At 38.5% G+C, this 25,600-nt stretch overlaps 1 protein-coding gene across 6 annotated transcripts in view; it reads right to left on the bottom strand.

The window, feature by feature from the left end:
• The window catches only part of FGF14 (fibroblast growth factor 14), a 624,943-nt gene that overhangs the window by 200,198 nt on the left and 399,145 nt on the right, over positions 1–25,600 (bottom strand). Inside the window, exon 1 of one of the 6 annotated variants that reach the window (XM_081046460.1) lies at positions 2,215–3,022. The exons of the other annotated variants lie outside the window; for them this stretch is intronic. Within the exon in view, the coding sequence (XP_080902586.1) occupies positions 2,215–2,407 (193 nt within the window). The 5' untranslated portion in view covers positions 2,408–3,022. Of the gene's footprint in view, positions 1–2,214; positions 3,023–25,600 lie in introns of those variants that run through there. 6 annotated transcript variants of the gene reach the window in all.

Here is a 25,600-nt window from a genome sequence, read left to right as displayed (position 1 = left end):
TCTATATTTTTCTTCACCAAAAAGTTTATTTCTTTATATATAAGAAATATAAGGAAGATAAAATAAGAGGTTCTAATGAAATTTCCTCTGGCCTAGCTCCTTTTCTATTCGCCCATCAAAAATGAAATAGTAAAAGTGACCTCAAATATATTTTTCTTGCAGATCACCGAGTCATGTGTATCACTTTGAACTCGTGAATATCAAGAAAGCAATCACAGTTGAAATGATGAAATAGACTATTAGGGAGCTCAGATACCTTTCTATATCTGGGAAAATGTACATCACCATCTTGAAATTCAGAAGTGTAATGCAAAACCTCCTTCATCACCCAATATGACACAAAACATTTATTGTCCATATTTATAAAATAAACTGCTGGTTATGTATTTCAAGAATACACACAATAAGTTTTAATCATGGCTTACATTAAAATAATCTTATCTAGAAGAGAATAGGTTTATTTACTTCAAGTAGATGACAAATTTGGAGCTCTGCCTGGTGAGAACTGAGTTCTAAAAGATAATCTGATGAGATAAGTGGAGAAGCAAACACTTTAAATCGTGATAATGTGACCCTCCATAGATCAACAATATTTAAAACAGTAAGTTGGTCTTATGATACAAAGGTTTGCTGGATAAAGCTCTAGGCTAAAGTAGAAAATTAAAATCCAATTTTAATAGCTTCTGTGCCATACTGAAAACATCATTATCCCCAAAAACTTCAATAAGAAGTATTACATTATTATAATTATTATATTTATATAATTTTTATCTCCCTTAAAACTGTCACTCCGATTTCTCTCAGATATTTGCCTTTTAAGCTTGATGCTAAGGCCAAGTAAGCTTCAATTTCTCATTGTGAAAATAAGCTATTGTCCTTTAAAACTGTTTAGCTTTAGATTTTTTTTAAATGAGCATTAAAACTTTTGGTCAGAAATCTGTAAATGTGTGGAACACTCACATAGACACACATGTATAGCATATGTCTTTTCTTTCCTGTCTGTGGAACAACAGGGAATTTCAAACAAATACAGCTGGGCACCAGAATACAATGTGCTGGGCAAACATATACTTCTATTAACGTAAATATATTCTTTGATGTTTCCTGCTAAGCCCACATAGTTTTGAAAAGCAAGCAATCCCCATTTTCCCCACAGAACACCCCATGCTCTCAAAGCAATCGCCCTTAGCAACTGGATGTGGAGACAAGCAGGGATGAACAAAAGCTGCTGGGCTCTGGCTCTTGAGTGAGTTGCCTTCTCAGACCCTGACATTTTAAAGGCAGCAAAAGACGGTCATGCTGGACATTAGCTGTTTCTCGGGAGGAAAAAAGAAAAGAAAAATAAAGAAAAGAAATATATATATTAAGGCAACTATAAGAAATATAAAAAAACTAATATATATATATATATATATATATATTAAGGCAACTATTCTACTCGTCTGTAAGTAGTAACTACTTGGTTTGCCTCATGTAATTCGCGAGTCCTTGAATTTAAACTGATACATATTGGGGATGTATACTTGGCCAAACCCCCAAATCAGATCCATTCTTCCCTACTCCTCAACCCTCTCTGCATCCCCAGATGTGACCTAAAGGCTTCAGAGTGCTCCATGTTGCAGGCTAAGCAGCTTTCCGGCAAATCTCAATTGAACTAGCCCTTAATTCACACATACCCTCCACTCACTCCTCTTACACCAACGCCTGTTTAAGACGCTGTAGGAAACACCACATTTCACCAAGGTCTGGGAGCCAAGGAGGTGTCCAGAAGACCTGGGAGGCCAAGTGAGGCCAGACACACAGAAATTCCTGACACCTCCAATCAGACTGGAAGAAACCAGCGCAATCCCAAGGTGTGATTTTTCCGCAGCATTCTGGAGATTAGGCGCTATCCCCAGGGTAAGCGAAGACCCTCGGAGTAAAAAGAGATTTTCTCTGGAACCCATCCCGCATGAGACTCAAGAGCAAGACGCTGCTGGCGCGTATGGGCCAACTTGCGGGCTCCTGGCAGGGTTGAGTTTTCAGTGGCCACAGGTTGCCTAAGAGCAGGTTGCCAGCTCCCGTGGTCCGAGCGCTCGGAGCGCCCCGAAGGGAGACTGGGGAGGTGGGGGATACCGGGAGACCGAGGGAGGGGAGGGGTGCCAAAGAGTCCCCATGCAGACGGGGAGACGGGGAGATCCAAGGGTGCTCCTCCCAACAGTGACCCACACAGACCTTGGCGCCGCAACCTGCGCTTCTTGAGGCCGAAGATGCGCACTTTGGAGAAGATATCCACCAGGTTGCTGTTGCAGAGCCCGCGGTTCTTGTTGGGGCTGCTCCGCCTCCTGCTGGCCGAAGGCCGGTCCCAGTGTTGCTCCCGCGCCTGCCGCTTCTGGCGGATCAAGCCGCTGGCGATGGCAGCGGCCATGGTGGCGCGGGAGTGGGTTTGGAGGAGGAAGGGGACAGAAGGAAGGGGAGCTGGGGGCACCAGAGAGGGAAGGGGCGGGGCGCACCGCGGCTATCCCTCGGGGAGGTCGCGGGGGAAACCCGGAGGGGTGGGGGAGAGGAGTCGGGGTGCTCAGTCCCGACTAGGACCCATCGCCCTCCCGGAGGAGCGCGGGGCCAGGCGCGCAGAGGCACCCGGGGCGCGGCGGGGCGAGCTCGAAAACTCGGGGCCGTGTCCACTGCCGCCCGGCCGCGTCGGAGCCACGAGTGGATTGGGGGCCGCTGGCGCTGCAGGTCACCGCGCGCCTCCGGAGCTCCCTGGGGGGCCTCCACCGCCACTCGCGCTGTCTTTTATCCCTGCCCGCCTTCCTGGCAGGCGGCAGAGTTGGCCACCTTCTTCCAGGGCACTGGATGGAGAGCCGGTCTCTGCTGGGTCTCAGGGTGTCTGTCCGTCCAGGGCGCGCGGGGCAGGACTCAGCACCGGGCTGGAACTGCCCCCTGGCCGCTGCCACTGCCGCTGCCGCCGCCGCAGCCTGCTCTCGGGTTCTGCCGGTGATTGTCAAGTGCTTTGGAAATCAGCATCTGGAGAGAGCAATCTTCTCCTTGGAGATCTCTAATCAAAGCGCTTCGTTCCCACCCCACTACAACCCCCTCACGTACCCCTCCTATGTCTCTCTTCAGAAAGAAAAAAACGTATGTATGTACGTATATACATATTTTTTTGAAAATAATATTAGTAATAATAATAAAGAAAGCTAAAATGGATTGCAGGGGGTAGGGTGCTAAGAGGATGAGCCAAAGCTGGTGGAATTGAACGAATATTGGTGCGCTTTTGCTTAGATGAAACTCGCAGGTGTCCGAGGTATCCGTGGCTTAGCTGGGTCTTCTGGATTTTAAGGTGTCTCCCAGTCCAAAGAAACGCTCATCTGCAGTAGGAGGGTGAGGAGGTTCCCGCCCTCCTGGCTAATCCCTTCAACACCAAAGCTACCCCACCCTGGGAAGAAGGAGGAGGAGGAAAGACAGAGGCTGGGAGGGAGGAGAATGTGTCCTAAGGAGAGGCGCCTCCACTCTTTACCTAGTCCACCCAAACTTGCTGGACTCTCCCTTCTGCTGCCAGGAAGGGTAGGCTTGTCATTTTGAAACGGTAACACGGAGCAAACGGAGGGAGGAGAAGAAGGTGGGAAGATGTGGTAAGGTGATGTGGGAAGACCCCCTTCCCAAATTTGCTCTCTAGCACTTGGAGATGACAGCAGCTGTAGCTACTACAAAACAGCAGCTGGATAGGATAAACGCCCAATGGAATACTGAAGAAGTCACTGCAGAAATATCAAGGGTGGGGGAGGGTGTCACAGCATTCCAGTGACAACAAAAAGCAGCCAGACTGAGGGACAGTCCAATCTGAGCTACAATCTTTGGTGTCCCTGGGTAGAGAAGCACTGTCAGGGGACAAACTCATATGAACTGTCTGAAATTCAAGTACAACAGCTGCTGCCTCCTCTCCTTGATTTCCTGTCTGTGTCCCAACAATGCTCTGTCTTGGATAACTGAAATATGAAGGTTCAAGTGGAAGGGAGCAAGTGGAGGACACCCTAGGAAAGGAAGTTGTAGAAAAAAAAAAAAAAACAAACAACTTCACAAACGCTTCATGCTTGGATGATACAGATTTGTGGTTTCTAGGATACACTCAGTGATAGACCCAAATTTAGCTTGTGCTAGTATGGCTTCTTACCTTTTCCTTTCCTCTTTAAGCTGTTTTGCTTATCATTATAGGAAGGTAAACAAAAGAACTGCAAAAAACTAGACTTCTCATAATCCAGTGTGAAGGATAGAAGAAAGAAAACTCACTTGGTAATCAAGAGACTTGTAACAATCACTTTCCTGGTGACTGCTTTAGAGCTGGAAGGAGAGGAGAGGCATACTCTGAAAGCGGCCCTGGGAGCAGTTCTGAACCAACACACACTTTCTCTTTGTCTCAGGAATAAGCAGTGAAATACTACAAAGACTTGCAACCAGGCCAGTGGGAGAAGTTCAGCCAAGGGCTGATGGCAGAAAGGCTAGACACATTCTGCTCTACAGAACTTATCCACAACCTCTCCGTGTAAGCAATTACTGCTCGGCTGTTGATTCTTCCATTCGCTCTATATTTGCTAACTAGTCTCCTTTGGGAAAGAGAATTTAATCTAAAGGGGGTGTGTATATTTGGGTCTAAAGCAGACATCATTGGCAGTAAAATGATCACATTTAACATTAAAGAACATACTCTGTTAGCTTATTTTCCCACATTGCTATGTTATATCTACAAAATAACCACAATTATTAAAAGGAATAGGTAGGAGCAATGTTGCCAGAAATTTACAATCCCTAATCATCCATGAGGCAGTAAAAGCGAGGAAAAGAAGTGTGTTAACTATTTTGCTCTACCTCTACCAATTTATTTGCTGTTTTACATGTCTTTGTTCTTACATTTTTACTAAATGTGTATTTATGTTGTGCCATGCTCCTGCTTAAAAGGGAAGGCCATCTGCAGAGATGGATACATCTAATGAAAAGCTATTAAAGTGTGTCTTCTAAAAAATTCACTGAAAAAAAGATTCACTGAAATCAGTCCCATTGAACATAAAGAGAAGCCATTGGGACATTTCAGATGCTGTAGCTTGCAATATCAGAATGACTTTACAATTAAAGCTAACATATTTACCTAAAGCTAGTAGTGAGTTTTTCAAAGAAGCAAAGTGTTAAGTATATTGGCCTCTTAAATGTAGTACAACTCCCTCAATCAACATATCCTAGTTTGCTTTCCTGTGTGTGTGTGTGTGTGTGTGTGTGTGTGTGTCTTTATATGTTTCCTGCATTCATTTGAACAGAATGAGATTAAGCTTCGTATTATCATAACTGTGTTAATTATTTTCTTTCCAGGCAATCTCATACTACAGACTTTTCACCAATTCCTTGCTTTGGATAATTGGGGAGTCCCGTTTTTTTTGGCTCCTTCATTGTTCGGCAACCTACAGACGCAGCTGCGATTCAGCACCGCGGACAGGGATTCTCCCCCAGCCGCCCCTGTCAGAGAGGAAGCAAGTTCCCCTGAGTGCAGGAGGTCTGGCCGCGAGTCAGATACTCTCCTCCCTTAAAAGCAGCTTTCTACCTTCTTTTTTCTTCCCCCCCTTTTTTTTTTCAAGGTAGATAGGAAATTAATCCTCACAGCTTCCATGGACTGACATTAATAACACACACCTTGGAGCATAAAGCATTCTAGCTTTTTGATAACCAGGAAATACTCTTTCCTGATGCATTCAGACCCCTGGCACAACGCCTGGAGACTCCTCAGTCTCAGGGCTTCTATTCAGGCTGTGAATTTCACAAGCCTTAAGCGGTTGTTTCTATTTTATGTGGTTTCCTGTTTTAAGGGAGCTTGGGGTGGGGCAGCCTTGAGATAATCAAGGTCTTTCAGTTCTGCGTTTCCCTTTTACCTCCCCAAAACGCTGTTTAGTTGTTTACACATAGAGGTAAGCGAAATAAAACGCAAGAGAGCCATCTGCTGTCTTAAGCTGTGATAAAAGCGTGTGCAAGACTAGAATGAAAACCCGTTCAAGGCGGGTGAACACAAATCCACACTTTACTGTAATTCAGAAAATAATTTCTCACTCAGTAGAAGCTCCTCGCAGTTGTTAATTTCACCTTTGACTTTATAAAAACAAAATATAAAGTACTGCCCAGGTACAGTGGCTCCTGACCAACCTGTGGGGAGTCTGAACACTGATTTCGGACAGTCTTGGTTCATGTCTTGATTGTGCTACTTCCTGGCTATCTAATGACCTACAGCAAGTTGCTTGTCTTTCTCAGCTTCTATTTCCTCACCTCTAAAACTGAGATGATAATAGAATGTCCTTTGCAACTCTTATGAGATCAAATTGAGTAAATGAATGTAAAGATCCTAGTACAGTGTCTGACACTTCTTAAGAGTTCAAAAATGACAGCTATTATTTTCATTGTCTTCTAGATCACTCATTTCTATCTTGTAAATTATTTTCTAACTTTCATATTTTTCAATATCAAAATATATGTATTCTCATTTATATTTCCTCACCTCCTACATGGCAAGATTTAAAGCAATCAGAAATAGAAAAATTATTTTCAGTTTTGATGTAAGAAGTCCAATATCAAACCTAGTTTGTAATTGACTAAACTTGTGAACTTAGCTCTGTAATTCCATTTCCCTACTCATAGAATACTGATAATGAAAACACTTTCCTTCTTTCCAGAAATTAATATGTGTGCCTATGATAAAACAGGTCGAAACTGTCAAGTACCATAAAAGCGTTAGTTCGTTGGAAGTTGATTATCCGGCTCCTTCCCTGTGCTTTCAGGCCTCCTGAAGATATCATTGTCCCTTTGGCCCTTTTACTTTGCATATGTTGTTCCCTCTGCCTGGAACATTTATAGTGCCCCTTGCCCACACATTTCTGGGTAATATAAAACAGTGACTAAAACCACAAAAGGATTAAGCCAATCATAGACTTCACTGTGTGTTCTTGAACAATTCAAGTAAACCTCTTTAAGTCTCAATTTCCTCTTTTATAAAACTATCATAACAATACAATAAGGTTATTATGAGGATTAATTGAGAACATGTATGTAAAACCCTTAAAGCGGTGCCTGCCATATAGTGCTAAGTCAATAAATGGCAGCTCCTGGTAATCACTTATTTCCTCAATACTCAGGTCTTTATTCTTTACAATGACCAAGTCCTACACTAATGTTTCTATGAAGGTGTCCACTGAGCATCTCATGCTTCACATGGCCAAGATTCAACTCTCATTTTTCTTTCTCAAATCTGTTCTTCTTCAATCTTCCCAATATCTGAAATGACACCTCCATCTTCTTCTTCCTCAGGCCCAAAACTTTGACATCATTCTAATCTCATTTCTTTAATACCCCATATGTAGTTCCTCAAAAAAATCTATTCACTCTATCTTCAAAATATTATCTGGTTATATGGTTACTTCTCACTCTCTCCACTGCTACCTACTACCGTTATCTTTTGGACTATTTATTATAACAGCTACCTGATTACTCCCTTGGGATCCACCCTTGCTCTTCTTTGATATGCCCACAACACTGTGACCAAAGTATTAAAGGTATAAGTCAGGTTATATCATGCCCCTGCTGAAAGTCCTGTACCTCAATAGAAACCAAAGTCCTTACAGTGCCTACCAGGTCCAGTGTAACTTGAATCCTATATCTGCCTTCATTTGTTACCTGGTATCGGCTCTACTTTCTCATCGTTCAACAGTTGCCATTCCTCAAACCACCCTGGCATGCTCCTGTGGCAGGACTTTTACACATGCTCTTCCATCTGACTTTCTCATCTCCTTCAATTTTTTGCTCAGTTAAGTTCTTCTCTAACAAATCTATTTAAAATTATAACCTCCAAACATAGCCAACCTTTCTGCCTTTTCTGTTTTATGGTTCTACACAGAACTTACAATTTTCTTAAAATTTTGTGCATTTCTCTTATTCATTTGGATGGTCTTGTTCTTTTAAAATATAAGCTGATGAGAGAACATATTTTGTCTCATTTGTCTAATGCCACATAGCCAGTACTTAACATGGTGCCAGACAGAGTAGGCACTCAATAAATATGTATTTATTGAAAGAATTCCTAAGTTGGACAAGTAGACATACAGACAGTTAATACCAAATAAGGGGAACAGAAAAATCTTGCTTAGTCAGGTCTTTGAAGGACGAATTACCCTGTGGTGCTTGATCTCTTTAAGCACTAAGTCATCTAAAATTCTATTTGGTTTACACACGATCTCAACCCCCTAAACAGGATATACAGAGAGTATTTTAGCCTTAACTTAACATGACATGCAGTTTTAGTTTTAAATTCCAACACTGATACCTTTGGGGCTTCCTGAAACACGGGAGATTAACTCCACCTCAATGGGAGAGGGCTATACCAATGACTTTTGTGACTCATACCACCTACACCTTGTTTTTTCCCTTGCTTTCACGTTGCAAATTGACAATGTGCCCCTTTTAAAATTTGTTACATCAAATCTATCATAAATTGGAGATGAACATATTTGTTAGAATTACTTATTAGTATAAAAGTAAATGAAGTCTACGTGAGGAGAGTATATAAACAACATACAGCTTATTGACATTGATTTCATTATTAAAGAAGCCTTTCTCCCCTTGCCTTCTGAGTTTTTGTTATGTTCTAGATGATTTTGTTGCATAGCCTGCTCAAGTTCCAAATGGATAAGTTTATGCACGGCTTACTGAAAAAAGTACATAATTTTGTGTTTACTTGAATTTAAAATAAACAAAGTTCAAAGAACATATTTTGTGACATTGATGTTTATATTAAACGTTATCAATTCTTATTTTTCACAAAGTAACAATATATTTTTCTTTCATTTTTGTCATTACAATAACCATTATTTAAACTTAATTAAATTTATGAAATCTAAGGAACTATTTACTTTAAGAGCATCATTTTAGGTATGACAAGGAATGAAAAAAAACACTTTATTAAACTATGTCATACCATAGATTATAAGATGTATACCAATTTCAGAGATGTTTATGTATAAAATTTATTAGCATCTTAGAATTAATGAAACATGGTATAATGGAATTATATAAGTCCATAAATTTTAAGTGCCTGTGAGCACCTGTGTTCTGAAATGTCTTTAGTTTTGTTGTTGTTGGTGGTGGTGGTGTTGGTGTTTTAATTTCTTTATCTCCCAGTGGCTCTAAATTGGAAGGATACATAGGGCAGAAACAAATATTCCCCAAATATTTCCTGTTTACTTATTTGATCATCTCTGTGCAGTAAATGACTCACTCCATTTGTCACATGGTCTCCTTTGTGAATTAATCAGTTTTGAACATTTTAAACATCTCCCAAATTAAGTGTAAAATAAGCGGATCCAACATTTTTTCACACACAAAAAATTATAAACTGATTTGTCATGAGTTAGAGTAGGATTTAAAAGTACATATTGGCATTTATGTTTTTATCCTTTGTTCCGGATAAATGGGTTCTATTGAAAATGTATGAGATAATTCTGGGAATGTAATCAATCTACTCAATATAGTACAAGTACAAAATCATATTTATTATTTTTCTCTGATATCACTGATCTTTTCTTTAGATTCAAAGGATAATCTAAATAAATGTTAAAGTATTTGAAGTTGGATTTTCAAGAAGTGATTGCATTAATGTTACAACAATCTTGCAGATTAATTTTGCTGGATATATTTATTTCTAGTAGGCAATATTTCTATTAAAAAAACCTGGAAGGAATTTTGTTGTGGCTTAATATTTTGATTCAATAAAGAAAAAGTGTAAACTATTGGTATCAAAAACTTGTGAACATTCCCTATTGGAGCAATACCAGATTGATACTAGCAGATGGCTTAGCTTTACAAATCTAGTGTATTTTTTTAATCTGGCTAATATGATGGAAAAAATATGCTCAATGGCTTCCAGCTTTCTATATTAAAATGAACTCAAAATGTGCATAACATTCATTTCAGATTTGTGAATGTTGACTTAACTTTCCTTACTCGGTATCAGCAGCAGAAGATGATAACATCTATTTTAACGATACATCAGTGAGTTGGTATTTTAAAAAGATTATTGAATATTTCAAAAGACAAAGAAATATTATGCTATTTCCAAAAAAGAGAGAAATGAGTGTTCATTTATAATCTCAATGCAAAGATTATGTGTGCGTATATGATATAACCTTATCTATATTTAACATGTGACCAATTTCTCTTCAATGATTACTAAAATGGCCACTTTCATATCTAGATTGATTATATTCTTTGTAGTTAGCATATATGGGTTAAACACATATATAAGATGTGCAGCTGCACACACATGCACATGCGCACACACTCACACACACACATGCATGCACCAAAACACTTATGTAAATTTCCGACCCTGGCGAAGATAACTATGAAGCGTTAATGATTTCCAAAGAAAAGTGACTTACAATCAAGTCTTAGAAAGATTCCCAATTCAAGACTCTTAGAACACTAGTTTCATTATTTCTAGGGGAATAATTTAAGGATTTAATTTTTCAATTCTTATGTGCCAGGCTCAAGAATATGGCATCAATTTATAATAAAATCATTTCTTAATTAAAATGTATGACCTGTAAGTCCATCAGAAATTACTATATTTTACACATCTTCAAAAACCTTTACAACTCAGAGGTCACTTCCCTCTAAACTCTGGAACCAATCCTTGTCTTAGTGTTCAAAGTTTTATGAAGTCTAGCTAAATACCTTAAGCCTTAGGGTTCCAGAAATGTTGCTATTAACCTACCTAGAAATGTTTCTATTAATCTGCTTCTGATCTTGTGATCTATTTCTAAAAGATGTATATGAAAGCAATTTCCAAAATGCAATGCACTTAAGAAATGTTATTATAAATTGACGCCGTATTCCTGGGCCTAGTCCCTACTGTATACATAGGAACTGAAAAATTAGATCCTTAAATTATTCCTGAGTCCCAGTAACCTACAATATAAGTTTCCTATTGTTCCTGTAACAAATTACCACAAATCTAGTTACTTAAAACGATATACTTATTCTCTCATAGTTCTGGAGGTAAGAAGTCCCAAATCAGACTAGGTAGTTGGTTCCTTCTGGAATCTCTGAGGAAAGAGTCAGCTTGCTTTCTACATTTCTTCTGGAGGCGAGCTTCCTTCCAAGACTCATGGTCTTTTCCTTGCATTATTCCTACCTCTTGCTTCTGTAGTCACATCTCCTACTACAGATTCTTATTCTCTTGCCTCTCTCTTATAAGGACTCTAGTAATTATATTGGGCTCACCCAGATATTCCAGGATAATCTCCTTACCTCAAAATCTCAAATTTAGTCACATCTGCAAAGTCTCTTTCACCATGTAACTCACGTATTCACATGTTACATGGATTAGGACTTAGATATCTTTAGGGGGCTATTATTCAGTGTACTATACTTACCCTAATATCTAAAGCACATGAAAACAGAGCCCTGTCCAGTATTTGATAATCATACACCTAACCCCACTACCATGGACAAGATAGCTGTTCCACAATGGCAATTTTAAAATTAGAGTCCTGTTTCCTACAAACATATGTATTTTAACACTAGCTGTTTACTTAATTGAATCTCTGATGACTGCCTGCTTCTGTACCCCCGTTGCTTTACGTCCTGCTCAGAATGATGTCTTATTATTGGCTGGGTCTCTCTGATACCACCTGCTTACCTGAATTTCTTATGACTTTAATTATTACATCCTCAGGGGAAAAAAATGTGCAGCAATCTCAGCAGTTGTGGAAACAGATCCATTTTGTTCCCCTGTGGGTCGTGAGGATGCATTTTCTGAGTCCCACATAAATCAATGAAAAATTTAATTTCTTGAGTTTATAACATATATTTTATGAGATTTTGGCCATAGAATTGAGCTGAATAAAACTAAAGCTAGACATGTGATGTTCTGCAAGATGAGATTTGGGGCCTAAGGCTATCACCAAATGAAGGAAATAGATTCTGAAAATCTTTTTTTCCCCCATTCCATTTTCATTTTTATGTAACTGTAGGGGCAGTAGATAATTACTGTTTCCTTTTAGAAATTTAGACTAGCTCCTTAAGTAAGAAATTGTCTTCAGTGTAAATTTGACTCTAACTGCAAATGAAAGGTATCAGTCAAGTCAAAGATTTTTAAAGGAATCAGAAATATTTTTCACTTGTGTTTGATGTGGACAGAGGAGGAGGAATCTCTGAGAAAGAATAATTTCAGGCAGAACACCATGGTTATTTTTAAATAAACAAATTTTAGGGCCTTGGTCTCTAAATTTCTCTTTGCTCACTTCTTTGCCCCTTTTGCCCTTTTATGTTGCCACTTATTTTATCTTCTTTTGAGTCCCTACAGATATTTGAAACTGGTTTCTAAAGATGACAGTACCAAATGGTTGCAAGAAATCTTTGGGTGTGAGTCAAGAATAGCACGTGTTCTGCTTTGCAGATATATCTATAGATTCAGATCTATGTACATATCAGTACATAGATCTCTCCCCAATTGGCAGAAATAAACTAACCAAACAGAATTATTCTTCTCCCAGATACCTAACTGATGCTGTCAGAGGGGCTAAGAAGAAGACAGCTCTGGACATGCTCAGAGGTTTGTGTTCATCTTTCCATAAAATGGTCTTCGTCATCTCAAGAGATTTAGTTCTAGCAAGACAATCTTCAGAGGAAGTTTATGTCAAGGATTTTTTTTTTTTTTTACTACAAACAGGACACAGCACTGTGACATATCTTTATATTATAAAGTATAAAGTTTCAAGTTTAGCCCTGGGTGCCCTGCTACAAGAGTCAGAACAAATACTCAAATGCTGCTTTTTACTTTTCAAGCCCACTTAGGCAGAGATAAACTAGGTGTCCTAATTCCATTTCTTGACTGTGAAATGCTCCTTTATGTGCACTTTGAAGAGACATTCTACGTCCTCTAAGTAAATACCCATCCACTCCGTTTCTCAAGCTCCTGGGGATGATCTGTCTAGCTCCTAAACACTCCCAGCCAACCCAGCACAGAGCTCAGACATCAGGGACTCCGAGACCTGGGGCCTGCCACATGCTGACAAAGGGAAGTACTCAATTAGTGGCTATGAAAGAAAGGAAGAAAATAAGAAAGGAATAGCCTCAGGTTCTGGACTTTTGATCTCTTTAATTCTCCACGCAACAGTACAACATACCTTCCCATGGCTCCATTCCCCAGCTAACACTAACTTTTCAGAGGATGTAAGAAAAACAGAAAAAGAAAAAGAAAAAAAAATATCTTCTCTGAAAGAAGTTACTCTTACTCTTGAAGCATTAATAGAGGCTGAGGGGCAGAGGCATGTGGGGCTGGGAGTCTTCAGACTCTCTGAGTTTTGCTAATATTAATATCAAGAAACTGGGAAAATTACTAACGCATGCATCAGAATCACATATTTCATTATGCAATTGTAATCATTTATAGATTTGAACTGAAATCTTCTTTAATCATTGTTCCTTATCTTTAAAAATTAGAACAAGAAGTAACCCTAAAGATGATCTAATCTAATAACTGCATTTTTCTGATCAATAAATTCAACCCCAAGGAAGTTAACTAATTTACTCCATTAATTAATAAGCTAACCGGAAGCAGCCCCAGGCCTGGATTCTATATCAGCCGATGTTGTGTGATAGACCACTTGATTACACCTCTCTACTTCTTAGAAGAGCTTGGCTACACTGGAGAAGTGTGCCCATTATGTTGTCCCCAGAGCAATTCTGGAGCACAGCGATCTTCTCTCCCTTCTTGTTTAGCACAGCCCTTTTTATGTATGCTATTTTTACAGATATACATTGCTATTCTTAAATAACCTGAGTTGTCTATGAATTACTGTTTCTGGCATTTGCCAAACAGGCTGCCCATGGTCAATATACTCATAAAAAGATAATTTCCATAAATGCATACATCTTAGTTTACATGTCCAACCTTCATTCAGTAATTCACTCAAATAACAAATTTATTAAGTACTAACTCTCCATCATTAGCCTGACCCAGTATTGAGACATTAATAAAAAGTGATTCTACCCTTAAGCAGCTTAGAGTATGGAGGAAGATGGCTGCACACGTATGTGGGACTAAGTATTACAGATCCAAAGTGTAAAGCTTGCACAAGAAGAGTGAAAGAGGAGTCAGTTTTATCTGGTGTGGGTCAGGAAAGATGTCTTGGACACAGTACTACTTCAAGCTAATATTTAAAAGATAGGAGGTATTTACCAGGTAGATAAGGGGGGCATGGAGATTCCAGTGAGAAAACATCAAATGAGAGAAATCCCAAGTTAAGACACAGCTTAATGAAGGTAAGTGAAAACAATTCTGTACACCAAAAGCACCCAATCTGTGTTGGGGGAAGGAGTACAAAGAGCCTTAGCTGGTGAGCACATTAGGAGTCATATGTTCTTCGGAGAAATTTGCACCAGCTTTAGAACCAGCTCAGCGTATAAATGTTATATAATAATTCATGTTTTTTCTGTAGAGGTTTGCAATATGACCTTCTTACTTACCTGGGTATTTTCATGTCATTTCACTACTCTCATGCTGCCCTATCCAACATACATTTGTATTAATCTGACAGGTAGGATCATGGAGTTAAAATGTACACAAAATATATGTGTGATACACGTCATTAAATATATGTGTGATACACGTCATTAAATAACACACACACACACACACACACACACAGATTGAAGGGCAGTATGCACAGTGTTTATCAGTGGGTGGCAGGTTATGTATATGTTTATATACTATTCTTTTTATTTTTCCCCCAATTTTTTACAAAGAGCTTGTGCTATCTTCATAATCATAAAAGGTTATCTTTTTTTTTTTAAACAGAGATGTTGATTTAGAAGATACAGGAGGACAACACATACATAAAAGGGAAAGTCTTTATGCTTAGCTGAGAAGGTAGTTGTGGATAGCCATTAGCTTACACCTTTTAACAGGAGAGCACATTCTATTTATGTGGTATCAAAAGCCTTGCATTGAGAATTCTTACACATCAAAATCTATACCTTTCACTTTCTGCTTGAAGAGATGTAAAATATTGCTGTTCCAATATAATCATTTTAATAAATTAAGAAATAAAACACAATAACGTATTTTTCCTTGAAAAATCAATGTTGCAATCTTTAAGACAACTTTCAATACAGTTTTTTTAGGATATAGGTAATATAATTCATGGGTTGAGAGTATTTACAAGATTAGCGTCATAAAGAACAAAATTAATTTCCTGCAATAAAGTATTTCTTTCTTTATGACCATACCTTGTCTCCTAAGTCAACAGACATGATTTTACTTATAATATACTCATGTTCCCATATTCCACTATTAATGCTGATAACCACAGAAATACATCTCTGTCATTGAGATACTCAATTCTCATGATGCTCTGTCTGTGTGATTATGCAATCACACAGATTCTTTTTACCTTAAAGAGACTTAGTCACTTGCAAAGTTTTCTCTGTCAATTTCCTGGCTAGTTGTTACAAACAGTTCAATTTTATTTTCTTCACAGAAGTGAATTATTTTGTACCGTGACAGTCCTTGCACAGTCCGTCTAGATTAAAACACACACATATGAGGCAAATAAATATTGCCAAACCCTCTGGGAATGTCAAGTAAAATAAAAATAACTGCTTTCACACAGAGTTGCAGAGATTTGTTTGTTAAGTTCACGTTTCCTCTTCTGCTCAGAATTTTCAAAGAAAGGGGACTTATAATAACCTAGTCCTAGTTTGTTCTAACAACACTGTTAACAGAATGTCTCACTTCCTCTTGAATTCTTCAATGATTTAGGTCCCAGCAGTTCCAGGGTCACCCTCTCCTTTTTCAGATAGCTCTAGTCTCAGAAGGCCCTTCCAAGGTTTGGACCCAAAGGCTGATTTTTGTATTGTGCACTGGAAAAAAATAAATGTTTCCCTCTTCCACACAACAGTCTTTAAGTATTTTATTACAACATATGCCCCTTCTATTTATTTCTGTCTCTCTAGTTTCAAGACCTTTAAATGACATTGACTCACCCATGCACTATCACCAAGGTCACACAAAACCTATAGGGTTTTTCTGCTTGTCCATTGACATGTTTTGCTTGTCTCTGGAACTCAAAGGAAACTTTTCACTGCCAGCTTCTGTTCTTCCTTGCCCTTGCCTCCTTAAGCCCTTACCTCCCACCCACACATTATCTCAGTTCCAAGCCTTAACACTCATTCTTGCTCTAGGTTTTTTATTGGCAATGAAGTTTGTAGTTTATAATATACAGTTAGTAGTTTATTTTCCTTGTCACTCATTCAGAATACACATTTTGATGTTCTCTTTAGTTGCAACCATTGAGATCTCAAAATGAAGCTGCATTTATCTTAACTCTTTTAAATCCTTTGGACTGGCTGCTCATCTCATCCTTCTTTCTCCATGTTTGAAAGATGAGGGAGATTTTCAGCTTCACTAAATCAGGGGCTTTGTCTGTTTTGTTCACTACTCATACAATATGTCCCCAGAGCCCAGCATCACTTTTGGCCTCAGCAATGATTCAGTGACTATTTGTTGCATAACTTAGAAGGTTTATTTCCTCTGGGTAAGCTGGACAGAGTGCCGATGGTCATGATAAACCTTCAGATCAGAGTTTCATACTGCAGAGATGAGTAGGGTAAATATCTCAATTTACCCCACTTGTCCGAGTGTACCTTGCACTCAGCCAAGTGGTTAAAAAGCACAGTTGACCCATCCTGAAATTTCCCATTGCACCCTAAGTCTTCTTCTCATTATTCCCTATTATAAATTAGCTTGTTATTTTAGCCCAGCAGAGCTCTACAGCTGCTGCTCATGAAAATCATAACTTTTCAAAAGAATCTCTGAGGATGGGTAAGTTCTAAGTGTAAGAACCTTCTCTAAAAGCTCTCTACAATCAATTTCAAATATTAAGATATTATGTAAATGATAAGAACACTCCATTAAAATTAAGACTATTCAAAGATTTTGTGGAAACATACCATTTCTTTCATGTGCCAACCTGTAGAGTTGCCCTGCAATTTTTTATTAGCATATGAAAAACAAAATCCTTTAAAAGAAAAACCTGACCCTTATTTTGAGCCCATTGGATAAAGGGGCATGCTGTTCTTTGCATCATTTTTTACAAGGAAATAATAAATACATAAAATAGACAATATTATCACAGAATTTCATCAGAATAGTTATGGGGAAAGTTTGTTTCTTGGTTCTCATATAACGATTGGTTGAGTTGAATTAGGCTATGAGCAAGTTTTCTAAAATAATTCTTTTTTAAATAAATGACATTACTTATCCATCAGTTACACTTACTCACTTTTGCTAAACTTGTATTTTTTCCTTAATTACAGTGAATTATTATTATTATTATTTTTAATGAAGCACTTAGGAAGAATTTTAAGAGGAAAAATCCAGGTAGAGTCATGTTTTTGCCTCAGTGTTTAACACAGGACACATTTCAGAGGAAGGGAAAATCCTAGTCACATGACTTTGAGGTCAAAGTTGGTGAGGTAGAACATAGATGTGGAGGGGAACATGGAACAGCTAACCAGTTACAGAAATGCATGAAGTCCTGCTTTTTCTTACTTGTGTCTTTTTCCTTTTTTACAAACAATCCTTTTTTAGCCTCAGTTTTTGACTCTACCCATCCTCCTCATTGACTCTATCTCTCCTCAATGATCACAATACAGAAGTGACTGAATTATCATTAATAACATTGGTGATATTTTATATATATTATTATGTTAAAAGCTGAATTGAATTATTTTTATGCCTCAAACCATGTTCAAAAAATAGATGAAAACTAACCAAAATTACTGATGTCCTTTTCCTTAAAATACAGTTTGTATGTGTTTATGGTCAGATCCCCACTATCTGTGCACCTCTAAACTCCCATTGTTCGGAGAGAAAATGTTTTAATAGCAATAAATAAAAAATTATTCACTACAAAATTGTCTTTTGTGAATGTTTGCTGAATTACATTCAATTAATGTTGTTAATATCTATTAATGCATTTACCAAATTTGTGATTCTACTTTTACATATTATTTTCATCTTTTTTGAAGTTTAAGTAACTGAATATTAGTCCAAGTATTATTATTGCTTCTATGTACATAAATATGCATATTACATATATGTACACATACACCTACACACACACATTTTTGTTTGTATTTTACAAGTATGACTCAGAATAAAAAACACATTTTGATTTCACAATTAATTTACTTTTGGTTCTAATTACTAGCAGACCATGAAACTATAAATTTTCATATCCAACTTGGTTCATATTCTCAAATACTGACTTTTCTAATAGCCAAGGGAAGATAAGAAACATTTTAAGCACTCACTAGTTTCAAACTTTTAATTTATTTCATCACGCAGGCAAGGAAGTAGACCTTGAATTAGTCAGTGATACACAAGGCAGAAGAACTTGATTTGATAAATAAACATGGTGACGCAATATCAGAAAGTAGCCTCCAAGCTGCAGTGCTATCTGATGGCAACTAGTTCTTTGAAACACAACAGCAAGAAACAACTCAAATGTCTATCAATAGAAAAATGGGAAACAAACCGAGGTATACTCATACATTGTTGTACTCCTCCTCAGCAAAAACAAGCAAACAAACAAAAAACAAATCACTGCTAGACACAATAACATAATAAACCTCAAAAACATTATGTTAAGCACTTAAAGAAGCCAGAAACAAACAAGTACAATAAAGATTCCATTTAAAAAGTGGAATCTGATATCTAAAGACATCCGAAAGGTCTTTGTTTCTGAGGTAGGAGGAATGGCTGCAAAGGGGCAGTAGGGAACCTTCTGGGATGCTAGAAATATTCTTTGCCTTGATGTGAGTAATAGTTGTAGAAAATCGTACATTTCCCCAAATTCATTGAGCTGTATATCTAAGATATTTGTATTTTAATCGATGTATGCTATACTTCTATCCTATTCTGGAAAGCAAAGTGAAAGCTGCTCTGGAAGAATTGAGAAGAAATAAATCACCAGGGGCAGATGGGATACCAATAGAATTATTTCAAGCCACAGAGACTGGATCGGTCAAAATTCTAACAAGAATATGTCAACAAACATGGAACACAAAACAATGGCCTACAGATCAGAAACATTCAATACAAGTCCCAATTTTCCAGAAAGGAGATGCCACAGAGTGCAGTAACGATAACACCATTGCTACTTTCCCACATAAGTAAAGTGATGCTCAAGGTGTTGCAAAAAAGGCTTCTACTTTATATGGTGTAAGAAATTCTGGACGTTCAAGCTGGATTCAGAAAAGAGGTGTTGGAGGTCTAATTGAGAGCATTTGCTGGATACTGGAGCACTCCAAAGAATTTCACAAGAAGGTTAGTCTGTGTTTCATGGACTATAGTAAAGCCTTTCACTGTGTGGATCATGAAAAGCTATGGGTTGCTCTGAAAGAAACGGACGTGCCTCAGCACTTGACTGTCTCAATGCGTAACCTGTATTGTGGGCAGGAAGCTACTGTCAGGGCAGGATGTGGAGAAACAGAATGGTTTCCAGAAGAGGCAAAAGGGTCAGACAAGGGTGCATTTTTATCTCTACTGTTTCATCTGTACACAGAACAGATCATATGAAAAACTGGGCTAGACTCAGGGGAAGGAGAGTCTAGCCTCTAAAACTGGTAGACCAATAACAAGATATGCGGATGATACCATCTTTCTGGCAGAAAGCAGTCATTTGAAATGACCTCTGTTAAAAGTGAAAGAAGAAAGTGCCAAAGCAGGACACCATTTGGTCATCAAAAAGACAAAAATCATGAGTACAAAGGAAATACACAACTTTCACATAGATTATGAAGACGTTGCAATTGTTAAATATTTTGCTTATCTTGGTTCAGTCATCAATTAAAATGGAGGCTGCAGCCAAAAAATTAAGAGGAGCTGAAATTGAGAAGAGCAGCAATGGAAGAATTAGGAAAGATCACCAAGAGTAAGGACGTTTCATTAGAGATCAAGGCTAAGATCATCCGCACCATCGTATTCCCAATTAGTATGTGCAGATGTGAAAGTGGAACAGTGAAGAAGTCTGATAGGGAAAAATAAATAAATAATTCATTTGAAATACGGTGTTGAAGGAAATTCGCATGGATACTCTGGACTGCCAGAAAGATGCACAAGTGAGTCCTAGTGCAAATTCAGCCTGAAACATTGCTGAAGGCAAAAAACGACAAAACTGAAGCTGTCCTAGTTTGGACACATCATGAGGAGGCGGGTTTTTTTTGAAAAGACAATAATGCTGGGAAAAACAGAAAGCAGCAGGAAAACAGGAAGATCAAATATGAGATGGATTCACTTCACAAAAGAAGCTCAGTTCTAGATAGGCATGAGTCTACAAGAGCTGAGCAGAGCTGCTGAGGACAGGACACTGTAGACATCACCCATTAATGGGGTGCCAGGAGTCAGAGCCAATTCAACAGCATGTAACACACACACACACACACACACACACACACACACACACATTATACTTCAATAAAGAACTATTAGAAGACAACAACAACAGCAAAAGCATCTATTGAAATGAGTCATAGCCCTGAGCATAATGACAGCACGTGGAGATTCTCTGGAAGTCCATACTGACCCATAGTCTGAACTTTTGCATTGCACCCTAAATCATCTTCACATCACTTCTCCATTATCTCCATTAAAGACCCTCTGACAGTAGGTAGAGATTTGGGGAACATAATGTCCTCCTGCCACAGAGCATCAGGTGGTTGGGTAGTTCCACAGCCCAAACTGTTACAAAGGAAACTCAGTTCTAGATTTGTTTTAGACTCGTGGACATACAAAAGGACATTCTGGAGCTACAGATACAGTACACTGAAGTCAAATGAAAGGGACAAGAGGGGAGGGGAGGGGAAAGAGGAAGGGGAATGGGAAGACAGGAGGGGAGGAAAAGAAAAGGTAATCATTCCCAAAATACATTTTAATATAACATACCTACAAAAGTTGAAATGATAACTGAAGCTCATCACTTTCTACAATTAGATTTAGGCAAATTGTGACAGAGTTGATGTGAAACTGATTTCCTCCTTTCAACCACTTCAGAGGTGCACCCAGCAGACTCTTGGTCATCTGATATCCACTCTTGAGAGCTCACAAACCAGGGAAGACTAACACCTCACACCCTACCAACAGAGTTGCTGCATGCTTCTTGGTCCTGATACCCAAACCATCTCCAACCACAACCTAATACTCATGCAACATACACAAAAGCCAGAATGCATACAGATATCTGTCCAGAAAATTGTCTCTTTCCCATAGGGCTTCGAAGCTGTCGTCTAACTCCTGTGACCAGTTAACCTGAGAATGTAATAAATGCATTTTCTTTCCGGCTCAGATAAGATGTTTTGTTGATGTATTAAATGTATTTTCTTTCTTGCTCAGGTAAGATGTTTTGTTTATCAATAAAAGATTGTGAAACATCATGTTTAATTTCAAAAGAATAAAATAGTGGTAGACCTGTAACAGGTCAAAGAACGGGAAGATTTTGAAGGCTGGATGGTGGTGGTGGAAAGGGTCTTTCATCGTCTCGAACAGCTTGAATAAACTAACATTTATTGAGCGCCACAGTAGCAGACGCTTAACAGACATTATCTCTTTGAATCCTTGAAATAACCTTATGAAGGAGAGACCCCCTTTCAATCCTCAGGCGGGGAAAGCAGGTAGGTACTGTGGAGTGACAGTATCTGTAGTCTCCTAAGACCAGATCAAAGCTGCTAAATGTCTACCAAGAAAGCTCTGAGCATTTATGTAGTAAAGAAATGAAAACTTCTTCACAGTGTATTTGTTTTGAAGGACACTTCTAGTAGTTATTTACTGAGAAGAGTTGAGTTTTGAAGGATGCGCTAATCCTTCCACTTGCCTCCAGGGCCCCCAAAAGCCATGCTTCAGGCCATTTCCCATTTCCAGTTCTGAGTAATACTGTCACCATGATTTCGAGAATCCAAGTCAGGGACACTAGTCCCCAGCACTATCTTTCTAAATATAGGAGGCACACCATTGTGGATAGCAAAACGTAAGCATTTCATGGACATCTCAACCATTGTAGAAATCATAGGATAACATATTTTAATTAGTATCTAACCCAAAAGAATCTATGGCCACTATGCCAAGTCAGCACCAGAAATTTCTTCTCAGAGAACTTAGCTGCTCTCTTCGTACTGTTCTCCTGTTTTTTTTTCCAGAGCAATGTGAGTCATGTTCTTTGTTTACCACTATCTCCCCAATTCTTAGCATATGTAGTAGATTGCCCATAATATTTGTTGGAAGAATAAACGAATGATTTAATGAGAGAATACGCCCAAAACACATGGTTGAATCAGTTGCTACAAAGCTTTAATTTGCCCTCTATGGGATGTTTGTAAATGAGTGTTCTTTTTCTAGACAGGAAAATTAGTAAGTATATAGAAGTAAATTGGCTCAGAAAGGTCATATTAAAGGGATGAGGATGGGGTTCCAGGAACACCAACAGAATGAAGCTATTTTATACAACTTGAAATGCACATAAACTCCCCATGTTAAAAAGTTTGGCCCAAATTTGTCACAGCATCTCCAAGCCTGATTCAGCCCTGAAAGATGTTTGAGAAGATTTGATCTGTCACTGCGGAGAAAATTTTATCTTTGCATCAAAATCTACTTGGATGGATGACTGGAACTAATTGAGCGTAATGAATGTATTAGAATAATTCCTCACTCATATGAGATGAACATACAAGCTCTTTGCTATAGGCTGAGTTGTGTTCACCAAAGAGTCATAGGTTGAAACCTTAACCCATAGGACCTTAGAATGTGACTGTATTTAGAGACAGGGTCTCTAAAGAGGTAACTAAGTTAAAATCAGGCCCCTAGAGTGGGCCCTAATCCAGTATGTTGTTCTTGTAAAAAGAGGAAATCTGGACACACAGAGAGGGATACCAGGAATGCATGTGTACAGAAGAAAGACCAGGTGAGGACCCCATAAGAAGTTGGCCATCTGCAAGCCAAGGAGAGAGGCCTCAGAAGAAACAAAACCTACCAACATCTTGACTTCTGGCCTGCAGAACTGTGAGAAGATAAATTTCTGTGGTTGAAGCCACCTACTCTGTATTACTTTGTTTTGACAGCCTTAGGAAACTAATACACTATTTGTAAACAAACTTACTCTTCTATTAAAAGAAAAACTGTAAAGTCCAGAAGGCCAACCTTCACACTGGTGACACTACTTAGAATAGCAATTGCTGTACACAAGCTTTCCACCAGTGTGTCCCTGAGGCTAGACCCTTCACTGGCCTACCAACATGGCGCTGCTGTGTCCACATCTATGGGTGTAAGAACAGGCAACTCATCAAGTTTTCACTTATGATTTTGAAGTCAGGTGTTGGGAACTAAATCCATTTGTGACCATAGAGCACCATTCCATACAGCCAGAGACCACTTTCAGCTCTTCGCTGAATGCACAACAATGAAATTCATCAGCATAGGGAGAGGTCCATCATGTGTATTCACCAGGAATGATTTTTCTTAACCAAGTACTGTTAAAATTAGTTATGATGAACATGTGACAAAGAATGTGTTCATGAAATGAATGTTTATAATTATTCCCTCTGCTCTTATCTCTTGGGTTGATATTAGATCTGGATATAGGAAGAACATGTATTTAGTCTCTAACAAAAATTTCTTACTACTAAAATAACCTCATGGAATGTTTCTCCTAATAAAATCCGGGCCAAAAAGAAAATCTCACTCAAATAAAACTAGTATTTATATTTTCTTTTATCAAGCAGTAAGAACTATATAACTTATTTTCCTTTTAAATGTGCCCCCTTGGAATCTCAAACCTAAATCTATTCTTTAAATATAATTGCTATCTTCAGCCTAGATTTCTGGTATGTCTATCGTTCTCATCATTGTATGTCATTTAATAGTCAGTCTGTTTTTCTTTTTACCGTAAGCTTCTTCAAATCCTTTTTCAAAAAAAGATATAACATAAATAATGAATAAGCATTATCCTTCTGAGGAAAAGAAATACCTTCATCCAGGAGCATTCATTCTCCACCTAGATGGTTTTGCCCTGTAGAGCGTATTTGGCAAAGTCTGGAGATATTTTCAGTTGTCCCATCGGGGAGTGAGATGTGCTACTGGCCTGTGGTGAGTTAGGCCAGAGATGCTGCCAAACATCATATACAAGTATTACTTCCCCCAGTCATGAATTAGCCATCTAAAGTGTCAAGAGTTCTAAGGTTGCACAACCCTGTCTTAGAGCTAGCCCATTCACACCGTTAAAGTAGATTGGTACGACCATGGTTGAACACTGAATGTTGGATGAATAAGTCTGATGAGTTTCAGGTTCTAGATTGACTTCTAACTTTTCCCATGTTAAACTTTCAAGTTCTGGAGAAACAATTGCTCAGTACAATTCTGTACATTTTATAGACATTCTGGCTTTGGCTTCTTTTTCTCTGATTATTGGTGAGAGTTTCTCCAGTCCTCCTGGAAATACCTTTAAAGTTATTCACAATACCATACACACACTTATTGAATGATAATTAGAAATGGCTTAAAGCTGTAGCCAGTTTACTAAGCAATCTCAGTCCATTGCCTCCCTATTTCTGTCTTTCCATGATCCCGACAGTGAAAGCACATCTTCTATGTACATTATCCCTGACTGTAAGCCAACTCTCACCTTGAGTAAAGATGTATGAAGAAGTAAAAATTAGACCAGCAAGCCTCTGGGGAGTTAATGCAAGATCTAAAATGTACCACTAGCTGTGGTTAGATTTGCATACTGAGTAATAAATCTTTGTAAAAAATCTCCTCACCATGCACTCGTAGAACAGTCTTCTTTCTTCTTCCTTGTTCCTGATTCGTAGACTGCAAGTGTCAATCAGTATTGTATAACTGCACTATCCACCTGAAATAGTCTCAGTGTGAGGAGGTTTCAATGTGTGTATGGCCTTACTATTTGTATTCAATCTAGTTTAATTGAGAAAAAAGGCTGTTGGGCCCCCAAACCACCAAACAGTCCTATTAAATAGAGATTGGGCAGAGAACTGGTACGCTTTAGAAGGAAATATTATCAAGAGAAGGATCAGAAAGCAAAAGAACCACCAGATCTAAGAGAAGGTGGGGGAAAGGTAGTGGAGACAGAAATAGAACGTTGCCGAGGGACATATTATAGCAGACAAAACAAGGTAATTCAAAGAGCTCTGGAGTTCAGAATTCACAGGTTCTTTTCCTCCTTAAATTGGTAAAATGGCCTTGGCCAAACACTTAACCTATCTGTACCTGCAAAACAGAGGACTTAACTTGAATGATCTTGATTAAAGTCGTAGGCAGTGAATATTTAACTCTATCTGTGTCTTGGTTGGCTAGCAAGAAGCTTAGTAATCAGCAAGCCTAAATAAGCAGGCTTTCACATACAGGATAAACTGCAGAAAAGCAGTTTAAAAGGGAGCTTGGGAGGATGAAATGAGGTCAGATTTTCCTCTGTAAATATGTAGGGAGGCAGTGGTTAAGGAAAGCGGAAGGGAGGCAAAGACATGC

Source organism: Rhinolophus hipposideros, assembly GCF_964194185.1.
Source record: "Rhinolophus hipposideros genome assembly, chromosome: 4".
Classification (NCBI taxonomy): Eukaryota; Metazoa; Chordata; class Mammalia; order Chiroptera; family Rhinolophidae; genus Rhinolophus; species Rhinolophus hipposideros.
This window is presented reverse-complemented; position numbering and strand designations above follow the sequence as displayed.